The 13,677-nt window shown below is 37.2% G+C and overlaps 1 protein-coding gene across 2 annotated transcripts in view; it reads right to left on the bottom strand.

Moving 5' to 3' along the window:
* The window catches only part of LOC134804743 (neuroligin-4, Y-linked-like), an 88,768-nt gene that overhangs the window by 49,858 nt on the left and 25,233 nt on the right, over window positions 1-13,677 (bottom strand). The window contains exons 2-4 of one of the 2 annotated variants that reach the window (XM_063777945.1): window positions 7,740-7,807; window positions 6,896-7,103; window positions 245-813 (exon numbers count right to left, since the gene is read on the bottom strand). In XM_063777945.1, coding sequence (XP_063634015.1) covers window positions 245-698 — 454 coding nt within the window. In that variant the 5' untranslated portion in view covers window positions 699-813; window positions 6,896-7,103; window positions 7,740-7,807. The remainder of the gene's footprint in view (window positions 1-244; window positions 814-6,895; window positions 7,104-7,739; window positions 7,808-13,677) is intronic. The other variant, XM_063777946.1, reaches the window with a different exon arrangement.

Raw genomic sequence — 13,677 nt, 5'->3', positions numbered from 1 at the left:
AAAGCGCCTTACAAATGGCTAAATAGTGCCATACAAATGTCCATATCGAGCTAACTATAAAAAGTACAGAGGTGCCTCGTACAGTATATTTTTTGTTGCTAAGAACCCTTCCTTAAACGATGATTATAAATCAGATTTTTCAATAATAAAAAATTGCTATACAGATGTCGAAAAAACACCCTCTTCAATAATTGACCCACGTGTACACGTTACTTAATAATAAATGGATGTTAAAGTAAATTACCTTGTGCTGGCGCGTAGATATTCAAGTATAAACAGTCCTCAGCCTGATTTGTTAAAAAGGGAAGTATCCTTTTCAAGTATTCCAATCTCCCTTTTGATATTCTCTTCAGTACCGCTGTCTCGTTTCTTATGTCGGGAAGAACTTGAGGGCAAACCGGGCTGAATTCTTCTGCAATTTTAACTCCCGACCATTGAGCTCCTGACACAGGTGGCATAAACCTTAAGGAGCCTATGGGCGGAGATGCGTACGGAATGCCCCTAAATACTTCTACTGGTTCTAAAAACCTGGACTCTGGTGTAACTATGAAACCCCTGATGTCACCATACTTGGTGCGTACAACTCTGGAGCTGATAATAGGTTGTGGTGACTTAGAATCCATGGTTGTTTCACCTTTGACTAATCTGGTAGTCAACACGGGAAACGAAATGAAATACAATATTATCAACATTAACATTTTTCTGCGCCTAAAGCCACCTTTTTGGATACTAGATGCATACGTGAAAAACCAATGCTATGAGTCGACCATTTTAGTGTTTCGGTCGAGGATGTTGGCATTAGAGCTGGTTTATCTGTAACAAATCAAACAAAAATTATGTCACAACAAACATCTGAAACATCTATTTTAAGCAATATCAGAATGGGAGGAACAGACTGTTCTCAATTAAATAATCACAAAAGATGATTACATCTAAAAATCAGCTTTGCAAATGTAGAGTTTTACAGCCCCTATTACAAAAGTATAGCCAATCACTTAAACTAAACTCAGAAAATCATACGTACGAATCTATACATATACTTAGTGATGTTTTTTGCAAAGCGGACAAAAGGAAAAAATGACTTAAGGCCTCCAGTGCCCAGGGCTGGAATCGAAGCAGCGTCCTCCATTTACGCGACAGTTGCCTGAACCTGTTCCACCTTACTGCCATACTTACTGTTCTACCTCAAGGATGGCCAGGGGGCGTCAAAAGCTTTCGGAAATTGACATATTCTGGGAAATTTCGACTCATGCCACCGAGCCCAGATAGCCGAGCAGTTCAGGCATCTGTCGCGTAAACGGAGGACGCTGCCGGCCTAGCCAAGGTGACAATCGCTATCGCTTCGACAATGAAACGCTTTGTGTCTCTCTATCACTCTTTCATATTAGTGCGACAGTGACAGTTGCGTTTCGATCGCTACGAAGCGTAAGCGATTGGCATGTTGGCTACGCGGCCTGGTTCGATTCCAGCCCTGGGTACTGGAGGCCTTGGTAAATTATTCCTTTGTTTATGACATTTATTTACTTTATAGTTTAAAAAGTAGTGTGTCTACTTATAAAAAACACATTAAAAGTCCGGTTCGTTATAGCAACAAATTTTATAAGTATCGTCCCCATCTGAAAGAAAGCATCATAATTTGATTGAGGTGGAAGTAAAAACTACTTATTTCACCCGCTCAACCGACTTTTGTGTTCCGATTTGTAGTTTATATATATATTTTACGTAAAGATAGAAGTTACAATTTATTTTATTGATTCATTGTTGTAAATGTATTATGCCTCTGAAAACCTTAGACGGAATCTGTGTCCGAGTCTGAATCTATGCCTGAGTCTGGGCTGGTTTTCAGTCTGAATCTTGGACCGAGTCTGAGACTTGCGCCTGTCCCAGTCTCGGTCTGAGTGTGAGTCATAGCCTGGGTCTGATCTAAGTCTGAGTAAGAGTCCGTTTGTGGGTCTGGGTCTTAGTCTGACTGACCTTTACTCTGAGTTTGAGTCTGGGTCTGAGTCTGAGTTTGGAGTCTGGGTCTAAATCTGAGCCTTAGTCTGGGTCCGAGTTTCAGTCTTAGTCTGAGTTTGGGCCTGGGTTTACGTCGAGGCCCAGTCTAAGTCTCAGCAGAGTCTAGGTCGGAGTGATAACGATAATCGCCGACGCTGTTTGAGGGCTGTCGTTTTCTCCCATACATTTGTAACAGCGTAAACTTACCCCGCATGAGACACACGCGTAACATAACATTAGACGTTTATACAAAATAAAATTATAATAAAACACCTTACACAAAATTAAATAATCGGGGAGACCTAATATATATCACATATTCAAAAATCAACTTGAACTTAAAAATAATCAGGAAGCACTATTAAGTATTATTAATCTTGACATGATGACAAGGATTAGTATCACGGCGTCTATAGAGCAACTCGTCTATGGGACAACTCGTCTAAGACGCAGGTTGTCTAAATCGCAGCTCGTCTACATATCAACTCGCCTAAAAGCAACTGGTCTACACGATTTTTTAAGTAGCAGCTCGTCTAATTAGCTATTGGTCTATATAAGGACTCGTCTAAATGGAGACTCGACGAAATCGCAACTCGTCTAAATTTACTATTGTAAATAACCTGAACCGTTCCGTAACCATGAACAATTTCTTTCTCTTTTGTGCACTAAAGGATAAATAAATAAATAAATAAACCGTAGTGTCACTCGGACTTTTTTTGAACTTCACCCGGGCACACTGCTGTGTGTCTTCAATTCTTCATATCATAAATATAAAATATACTCGTACATTTTGCATGAAATCTCTTTCATGACTAACTGGTATTGTTGTTGTTATTGTTATTGTTATGGTATCTGATAAAGAGGCCACTTATTGATAAAAAGTATGTAATGACAGCTAATGTCGTACAGCCCATATGTTCGCGGAAATGTTGTAAAATCGATGATTGCAATGTATAACGGAGAGCCAAGCAACAGTGCGAAGCATCAACGTTCTGAATTAGTTTTTATAGAATCACAAAGGAAACACCCATGTTTATTACATGGTAGTTATAGAAACAATTTAAACAAAATAAACTCAACAGATTCTTCATCTTTATGGCGTTGTGCCAAGGACTGAATGCAGTGCATGAATAAAACTCAATAAAGAGAGAAACACAGTTTTAACAAGATCGTCGCATAGTTGTAGAAAGAACTACACAAAAAACGAAATTGAAACTATTGTTGACAAGTGCAAGAAAGACGTATGCAGGAGTTTAGACCCTGTAAAGGAAATATTTGAAAAAAAAAATTGTTGCAGCCTTTCATAATCGTTCTGAACGTACAGTGCGTCAGATACTCAAAAAAAGACACATTATATAGAAGAAGAAGAGCTTTTTTGGGCGTGTCAAAAACAGGGACTAGAAATTTAAAAGAAGTTAAAGTGCCAGAAATTTTGAGCAATGGATTTCTGGTATCTGACGATGGTTGTGAAAATAATAAAATTTTGATCTTTTCCTCAGCAGAAGGCCTAAAAATCATGCAAAGACAAACAGACAAAAGTTTTTTATGGCGACGGTACATTTAAAAGAGTGCCCAAACCTTTTGTCCAACTTTTTTCTAAACATATCGATGTGGGCAGCAGTGAAGAAGCCACTAATATTGTGCCTGTTCTTTACGCCTTACTCCCCGATAAACGCAGAGTGACGTACGAAAGGCTCTTTAATATAATAAAATCGCAATAGCATTTTCAAATAAGGTCTTATAAGAGCGATTATGAAACTGCCAATACACAGCTTTTAAAACCGTATTTCCGGACTCACAATTATCGGGATGTTACTTTCATTACAATAAAGCAATCTGGAAGAAAGCTAATGAGATAAATTTTACATCAACATCCGAACAACGTCAGGTGGTGAGACTGACAGCCAATTTGCCATTACTATCCGTACAACATCTTGGCGATGTATGGCTAACCATACTACAGGTTTCTACGGATTCAAATTTGATGAGAAAATTTCACAAATATGTACACATACAGTGGGTAAACTTACCAATGATTAGTTGTGCAAATGAAATGCATCGCACAACGAAAGCGGTTGAAGCATGGCATCGTCGAAACATGTCATGCATACCACCCAGGCCCACTTTTTTATTTATTTTTTATTACATACATGGAAAACCAACAGCTATAAACATTTCTAAAAACTAAAATAGATTCACAGAGCCAATTACAGGTTCTCACTTATAAAAATTAAGTAGGTATACAAAGAACAAATATAATCACAAATCAGTTACACACACAAGTCAAGCAACAGCACAAGCCAAGGTTCCTGAGTACAACAAGCTGCAAAACTGCATAGGCACATTAGGAATGGAAAACATTCATAAAGTGGCCATGCACTTCCACCGCCGACTGCACAAAACTTCACGAAAAAACCGAAATACAAAAAATACAATATATATATATATATATATATATATATATGCTCTGATGCATTTTTGATTACCTGTACCTACCAACTAAATTAATGTAAACTATTTAGCAACATGTTACCAGAGTTGGGCTTTATTCGAATAATATTTCATCTACCATAAATATTTATTCGAATGAACATTACATTTTATTTGTTCTTTTTAGGGTTCCGTACCCAAAGGGTAAAACGGGACCCTATTACTAAGACTCCGCTGTCCGTCCGTCTGTCACAAGGCTGTATCTCACGAACCGTGATAGCTAGACAGTTGAAATTTTCACAGATGATGTATTTCTGTTGCCGCAATAACAACAAGTACTAAAAAGTACGGAACCATCGGTGGGCGAGTCCGACTCGCACTTGTCCGGTTTTTATTTTTTTGGTTATAAATAGTGTCCGGAGTAGCGGCGGCAAATTTCACACGGAAGGTAATGGAGTCGTCTAAGTATTTTTATGATTAAACGAATAACGATTAACTTATTAATTTTGCATAATAATTCGTAGGAATTTATAGAAATTTTCTTGCGAGCATACATATGGTAATATGTTTCTTTTATCAAAATATTAGTCACTACTAAAAATTACTAGACTAAGAAGTAATACCTGCCATATGATATATTCTTTTCTAGGCCATTGCACAATTGGACGTAGTATAGGGACGAAAAGGATCCAATCCACAAAAATGTGCCAATTAAACTCAAACCTTCTTTTAGTTCATAATTTGTATGTTTAATCTATTGTAATCTAAATGTTTTAATGAAATCATATTGAGACACCTTCTGTCAAAAACAAAAAGTCATTCTTTTCAATGACACATTTTTGAGGATGGATCCTTTTTCGCTAAACGACGTCCAATTGAGGACTGGAATTATGTGTTCGAGGCAAGCTGAAAAAATTTCTAACACTTCTCCTAATCTAAACTAAGTATGTGGAGTGGAAATTTTCACAGAATGTTATTGATGCTAATTTAAGATTCTATTTTAACATATAAAAAAATCAGCTCGCCTCAAGAAACTTTTTTGGGGTCCAAAAAAAATAACTTTTGAAGATTCAGGGGTCCACAATGACCCTCCACCTGCCTGCCAGATTTGCAGTTTAGGTTAGGGGAAGTGTTAGAAAAATTTTCAACTCGACTCAAATACCTACTCTGAAATTTCTACCAGCTCTCGTGCTATTAATTCTGTACGACAAACGGGTCCGAGATTTCGCCAAACATTTAATCGAAAATACGCATTATTTTTTCAATTACCACTTTTTTGACTTCTTATGGCAAATGATTTTTGTGGCAATGGTTTACTCTTGAATGGTCTAGAACATCTAGAAATAATTCGGTGTGTGAAGTGGCATCATGGCCAGAGCTGCACCTCTCCGCGTAGTTTTTGCTGACCAGTTGCGATTTCGTCAAGTCTCCATTTATACGAGTCGTTATATAGACCAATAGCTAATTAGACGAGCTGCTACTTAAAAAATCGTGTAGACCAGTTGCTTTTAGGCGAGTTGATATGTAGACGAGCTGCGATTGAGACAACCTGCGTCTTAGACGAGTTGCCCCATAGACGAGTTGCTCTATAGACGCCGTGATACTAATAAGATAAGACAGATGACATTAAACTAAACATAAACATAATTTATTTAAAACTTGTATTGCGTACATTCATAAAACAAAGACTTAAAAATTAGTGACGGTTTACATGTACCTGAACTAGGTCGGATTCCCTGTGTTTCAGGCAAGAAATACAGCAAACATGGTTGAGATTAATTTTCACTTAGGAATAAGGTAACTAGGTAGGGGTAGGCACGTTAGTTGAAGTGGTTTTTAGTTCGGTAGAGCTGCCCCGTCGCTTAAGCCAAGAAAATATGTTGTTGACCTAAATCTGTACCGTGTCCCATCCATACTTGTGACCGGGTCATGGAAATGGTGATTTTTCCCATTACAACACTTAGGGAACCAATCTGTCTCTGTTCAGTGAGATAGATAGTTTGATGACCTTGAACATTGCTTTATCCCGTACGTATAATATTCGTAAGTAAACTTACCAATACTAACTAAATCACGTCAAACCAAAAGCATGATGTAGTTATATTTTCTGAATTGGAAGGAATTGTGCAAAACCGTAAAAACATTAAAAACTAGTGCCGTGAAATTATTTTGTTAGAATATTTGCTTTTAAAACATTAATTAATTTAAGGAAATCGCTTCCTATTCATATTTTATGAGTCTAAGATCTTGTGAAGAACCGTTTAACAGACAACTTTAAACAACATCATAAGAACTATTCCTGAATAAATATTTATTACGCTTCAACGAAAAATGGGTAGCAATTTTACAATTCCAGCTTTTAAAAAAAACCTGTGAATGTAATATCATATCATGTAATATGAATTCGCTAAAGCCTTCAGTTCATAAATAATGTTAATTTCGCAATGCAATCATAAAGAGCCAAACGTACCTTCATATCTGGTGGCATATACCTTCATGTCAAAGTAGCTTTAATGTTGTATCACATGTTTTGTAATTCAGTCTGGGCAAGATGTCCCTGCTTCTCATTAACAAGCTTGGATTTTAGTTTCGCCCACAGAGTAATTTTTCTTTTAATCAGCATGCTCGAATCGAACGTTTTATAGAAATATTTCCAAAAAACTTCATTATCTGATCACCTACAACATAATTTACGTTTTACTTGTTGTTACGAGGTAAAAAACTGAAAGTTTCTGGATTGAGCGATTTAAAGACCATGGAATAAAATAAAATAAGTATTAATATTTTTGAAAAAAAACCTCTGTCTAATTTTCTTAGGTGCTTATACGATAGAATTGTATTTTACGATTGCTGGCAATTTGAAAAAATGCACCACCACTTCACAGCCACCACCACTGAGGATCCAAAATCTACTTACAAAAAGTGACTGTACAAAAAATGAGCCGTTTGCTTTAGGTTCTATTGTAGGTACAGAAAAAAAACTCTCGACTTCAGGAAGGATTAGGATCAGGAAAGATTAAAAAAAGGTAATAAAAAATGTTTCGTCGAAAGTCCGTGTAATACATACTTTTAGGCAATCCAGGAAGTTTCTGTATTACCACGTAACTGGATAGAAATGTAGGAAGCTATATTTTAACCGTCGGAGTATTGTAGGTATTCCCGTAGAATGTTCTAATACAAAAATAAATGTAAATGTAACTAGGTCAGGAAATTATTCTCCAATGCAAACAATAATAACGAAGTTTTTAAAAGTTTAGTAACCTATACTTTAGTATTTTATCGATTACTTAAAGATTTACGGCTGATGTAGGTACCATGCTTAGGTGCGTTGTGTTGTTGTAAATGCCCAAAAAACACTGCCGGATGGAAAAGACATCGGAACCTGAAACAAAAAAGAAATCTGAAGGAATGAGTTGCTTCAACCATTGCTTCGTTCGTTACAAGAAAACTCGGACCTACCTACCTAGTTTTCTTGTAACTTGTTTTTTACCTGTACAAGTACAGGTAAAGTAGGGATAGGAACTCATACAGTATATATTACCATCCCAGGTTGTCATTTAAGACATCGGTTACACGCTAATTCTGGCGTCAGTTCAGTCCATCAGTCCATTCGAGTTTTGACTGATGCCAGAATTATGGAAAATGGACACGGTTACACGATGAGTCCACACTGACAACAGACTGACAAAATTACGACACAGTCGCCGTTTGGACACAGAACGCAACCGTTTGGACTGACGAATATTATCTAAAAATTTAAAATTTTATCAGTCCAGATCATCAGTCCATCAGTCCGCGTGTTACACGATAATTCTCCCGTCAGTCTGACCAGACTGATGGACTGAACTGACGCCAGAATTAGCGTGTAACCGATGTCTTAGATTTGCTATCAGTTCTCAGTCCTGACGTTACTGATTTGAATTAGTCAACCTTGTAAATGATTTAATTCTAATGTTTTGTAAACTGATTGTAAATATAAATGGAAATAAATGTTTAGTAAGATTTGTTTTTACTTTAAAAAATTCTTTGGTCTAGTAATATTTCATGATTCATGACTTGGCTAACCAATTGACAGTAGGTATAATGTCGGTCTTTACGCACTTGATTGAGGTAGCTGCCATATAAGGCAAAAGTATTTCGTAAGCGACATTCTCGTGGAACGCCTCATTAATAATACATGACTACAGGAAATAGGGTATTGATGGACGTGTGTGATGTTTGTTGAAAGTAACTACCTACTTCTATGTGTGATATTTCATGAACAGAAGACTGGTAATTCGTATCCCGGTCGAGGTAGGTATGTACGAACAAGATTTGAGGAGTGGGACCTCATGGAACCTATCATCAGAACTAGACCTTAACACAAATGTTCCTTCAGGACTTACTTACTTAACCAACAAAACAAAGAGGTCAAAAGCCACCGCAAATCGCCAAAGTGAAATATGCGTTGCTAAAGAGTCCCGTTCTGATGGTCATCATCAGCAGTTCCACTTCATCAAATGGCACTGTTTCGGATGAAAATGCTTGGTTTGTTGATGAAAATACTGAAATCTTTATATACCCTCTAAAAGCATTAAAAATTGGGGGATATGTAGAACAACAACATTAATATAGGTACTGATTTATACAGAAATTAATTGGTACATTAGAAAACTTAGTTTCCCTAACAAGGGCACCACTGGACGATCGACGCAGTCTTAAACCAAATTGAAAACATTCTCATTTAAAAATTTTGAGTCTACTTATAACACTTATAAAAAGTTATATCTAGGTATAAAGTAAATCAATTTCAAACAATATTTTTGAACAGTCACCTGTCCTTGCACAGCACAAAGAAGAGCGCAATCTGAAAGCCTCGGTTAGCTTTCCGTAAATTGCTGGTTAAAATGTCAACCGTCGACGTATTGTATAAAGTAACAGGATGCGGTCGCGTTCAACGGCTTCAGAGCCAGGAAATTGCAGCCTCTGCCGCGTATGATTTCGTAGCTCGACACGAAAGGCCTTTTGTCATCTTCTCCATACGCGTTCTATGCAAGTACCTACTTAATCCATGTAATACACCTACGATCCCACGAATGTAGGCATTAATTGTAACATGATAATGTACTAGTTTGGGCAATAATACGATAATACATTAATTATCAAATACCTAGCATGAATTCCAGTAACATACAGCGCGATTTTGTTATGCATGACCAAATTGAAACATTTACGGATTTTTCATTTTGATCTCTTTCGCCTCGGTGTACTCTACCGAGGCGAATCAGATCACGATAAAAATCCCTTAGTAGCTGAAATATTGCATTGAGCATTAAAATTTCACCGTACGTCTCTTCTCTTAGCCTGCGACGTCACTAGTAGGAAATATTTTAAATATCAACAGATTTTTAGTCTGATCTGATTCGCCTTGTGATCCGATTCGCCTCGGTCTACCTTACGAACGTGATGAATTAAATACCACGGCAACGGAACAACGTCCTGAATTGTTAGTTCTGCGTACTTTTTTTATAATTAAAAATTATAAAATAATACGCAGAAGTAATAACACGAAAATCATTTTTTATTTATGTATATGTCGGAGCGTGACTCCAGAAGGACGTATTGCAGCTTTACAGTTCATAGTTTTACACGCCTGTATACAATTGATTAGCAATGTTTGGCTACGTATTACTTAAGTTTGCTTAAGTTATAACGAAATTCATAACGTAGAGAGTAACGCCGTCTATTGGCGTATTGTTGAACTAAGATGACAGGTAGAAGGCTTTGGAACGTCAAGTTGTTTCACTTGGGTTGAAGTTCGGTACGAGGTGGCAGTTTTGTCGTTATGTTGGTAGACTTGTCAAGCAGGTGAGCCAACTTGACTTTGAGGCGGGAGCAGCGAGGCTCCGCCGCTGGTGTTTCTTCTTGATCGGACCAAGATCGGACCGCGCTAGAGATCGGACGTTATCGTTAGCCATACCTCGTGCCCAAGCCGCCAAGCCTTCAGGTATAAGCCGCCACGTTCCTGAAGGCTTATACCTGAAGCATTATTCTGAAAGCTTATAGAATCCAATGTGTTTATCCATTTAGCTAAGTGTTTTATTTCAAGTGTTATTTTGATTTCTTATGTTTCATTAGAAGCTTACTTTTGTGAAATAAAGAAAGGATGTGTCCCGCTGAGTTTGTTGCCGGTCCCAGATTGGGCTAAATCTTCTCAGGTCAGAGGTGTAGGGTTGGAGCCGGCCTAGTTTGACTTGAATAAAGATTTGAACGTTTCATGTGATCTTTTATTTTACAACAAATCAGTGGGCATCCGAATAGCAATTAGTTTTTTTATCATTTAGTACTGAAATATAGTAGGCGCTAGTATGGTTATCGAGTCCGAATGCTTATTTCATGCACTGGTAGCATACTAATTTAGCTGTGAAGTAATACATTGAGGTACTACGCCCACTGCCGTCGCCCGTGGCTCCGTCATATACATCGGGAATGCAAAATAAATATCACAACTTAAATACACCAATAATACGTAGTTATTTTATTTTTACACCCGTTATACGAGTATACCTAGTGCTTTTCGTTAAAGTTTAGTACCGTTCCGCCTGGCCTCATTCTAAAATTTTAACAGTTCCCGTTTAGGTTGGTCATCTTTGGTATCAATTTCGGATAAATCAATAACGTAGAATTAATTTCTGGTATAAAATACTTCAGGTGCTGCTTTGCCGGCATTCCTATTTTCCATCCACAGCACGTCTAATCTAGCAGGTAAGATCCTTAAAAAAGCCTCTACGGCGACAATTCCAAATTTGCACGGATTTTCATGCGGTTTTCACCCACTAATAGAGTGATTCTTGATGAAGGTTTAGGTGTATAATTTGTTAAGGTTTTGTAGAAGTCACTAGTTTTTTTGACATTAATTGATTTAAACGTATTTTTTCCATTTGAGGTAAGTACACAAAATTTTTGTGTATCTCAGATGGAAAAAAGCGGTCAAGTGCGAGTCGGACTCGCCCATGAAGGGTTCCGTAGCAGCAAGTAACATAATAAAATTGCGGTTTACGATTTATGACGTATTAAAAAAAAACCACTTACTAGATCTCGTTCAAACCAATTTTCGGTGGAAGTTTGCATGGTAAGGGCTTGTGCACAAATCACGCGAGGTTCGATAGGGGGAGGGGGGTCACGAAAAAATCACGATAGATCACGTTGGGGGAGGGGGGTATAAGGAACCCTCACGTGTATTTTTCTACAGTAAACGAAACATAGAAAAAAAACTACCACATGAGTAGATACTTTTTCTCGGTTTCATTAAACACTTTAAACATAAATATTCACTCTGCACTTCAAAATAGCGAGTCTATTTAACGAAAATAGAAAAATAATCAAGATTTTCTATATACAATACTATTTATCTTAAAATTAGGTCGAATGAAAAAAAAACAAAAAAATACACGTCGCTTCCGTAAGCGACTGCCAATAAATATTGCTTCAGGTAATATTTATATAATATGTATTTAAAAAACTGTGTTGACTGCGGTAAGCTTCCTGATATAATGAAAAACAGTAAAAAACCCCATTTATTTCAATCTCTTAGTATTCCTCAGTTCCATTAACTTTAGACTGATATATGTGCTACCAACATTCAGCAAAGTTTAAAAAAAAATAGTTGTCCAATTATTCACACGTTTCAACGTCAACAATTTAATGCATAATAAGCAATTTGGTTTTACGCGGGGTCGGCTGACAACCGATGCTGGTGTTAAGCTTATTAATAGTAGATTGTGTCCCAAGGGTTCAAAATTACATATTTATGGCGTGGCCCGTACATTAAATCCTGAGCGTAGTAAGGGGTTCAAGTGTTACCGCCCAAGGCGGAAATAATTTTTAAACTAAGTACCAATGTGACACATACTGCTTTTCAGATCAGTTAGACAAAGAATTGTAATCGATTATGTGTATACCTACTATTTTCATAATTCATTGTGTTAGGATTTTAAACTAGAGGACAGGTCTCTAGCTGTCTTCTCCTGGTGATCGCTGTCTATTCACATCGGTGTATTATTATCGTGTGATAATAATAAATTGATGTGAGCAGACAGCGATCACCAGGCTGTGAAAAAAGTGGGCACCATTTGCCGTTTAGCTGATAATAAAAAACCGGGCAAGTGCGAGTCGGACTCGCGCACGAAGGGTTCCGTACCATAATGCAAAAAAACGGCAAAAAAAAACGGTCACCCATCCAAGTACTGACCCCGCCCGACGTTGCTAAACTTCGGTCAAAAATCACGTTTGTTGTATGGGAGCCCCACTTAAATCTTTATTTTATTCTGTTTTTAGTATTTGTTGTCATACTGGCAACAGAAATACATCATCTGTGAAAATTTCAACTGTCTAGCTATCACGGTTCGTGAGATACAGCCTGGTGACAGACGGACGGACGGACGGACAGACGGACGGACGGACGGACAGCGGAGTCTTAGTAATAGGGTCCCGTTTTACCCTTTGGGTACGGAACCCTAAAAATAAGCAAAATAAAACTATGTGACATAGACCAAAAGTTGGAGAATCATTAGGACAACAATAGTAGATTTGATATTTCTACAGCAATTGAATAATGAAATATTTTTAATTGTATAAGTTTATTAAAAAATACATTAATAAATTGCTTTGACCATTAGCATAAGATGATGTATTTCAAAATTCAAAAGTGCTTGTTGCTAAGCCTACTTGAATAAAAAATATTTTGAGTTGAATTAAAGTCAACCGTTATGAAGTCAATGTTATGAAATTACTTTAGGTGCAGGGGGCCGATTTTTGAATTTCGACCACTCGATTTCGTGTATTTCGTTGAATAATATCTCCACTGCTACGCATTTAAATTCATTTCATTCATTCATTCATTATAGAATTGAAATCGAGTGGTCAATACCAATAGATTTAAAATTTTCATCGCTCGTATTTAAAAAATTAGCATTTCGGCGTTTTCCACCGATTTTCGAGTGACGAAATCGAGCGATCGTAATTCAAAAATCGGCCCCCTGTAGTCCGAAAATTAAACCTTATTTTTTGTGTAAGTTTCTCTAAATTTGTCCATGACTATAGTAAAATCTATGCACGAAGGAAACCACAATGTTCCTGTAGCGCAACTAAAGGAAACTGGTTGAGATCGTAAATATCGATTGGCCGGAAATGTGCGAGTAACGACCCATAGCGGACCATGATTTATGAGATATTTGTATGGTTCGTCACATCAATTACCGTAACATATTGAGA

The sequence above is a fragment of the Cydia splendana genome, chromosome Z (assembly GCF_910591565.1).
Source record: "Cydia splendana chromosome Z, ilCydSple1.2, whole genome shotgun sequence".
Lineage (NCBI taxonomy): Eukaryota > Metazoa > Arthropoda > Insecta > Lepidoptera > Tortricidae > Cydia > Cydia splendana.
Note: the sequence above shows the minus strand (reverse complement) of the source record. Positions and strands in the feature narration are given on the sequence as shown.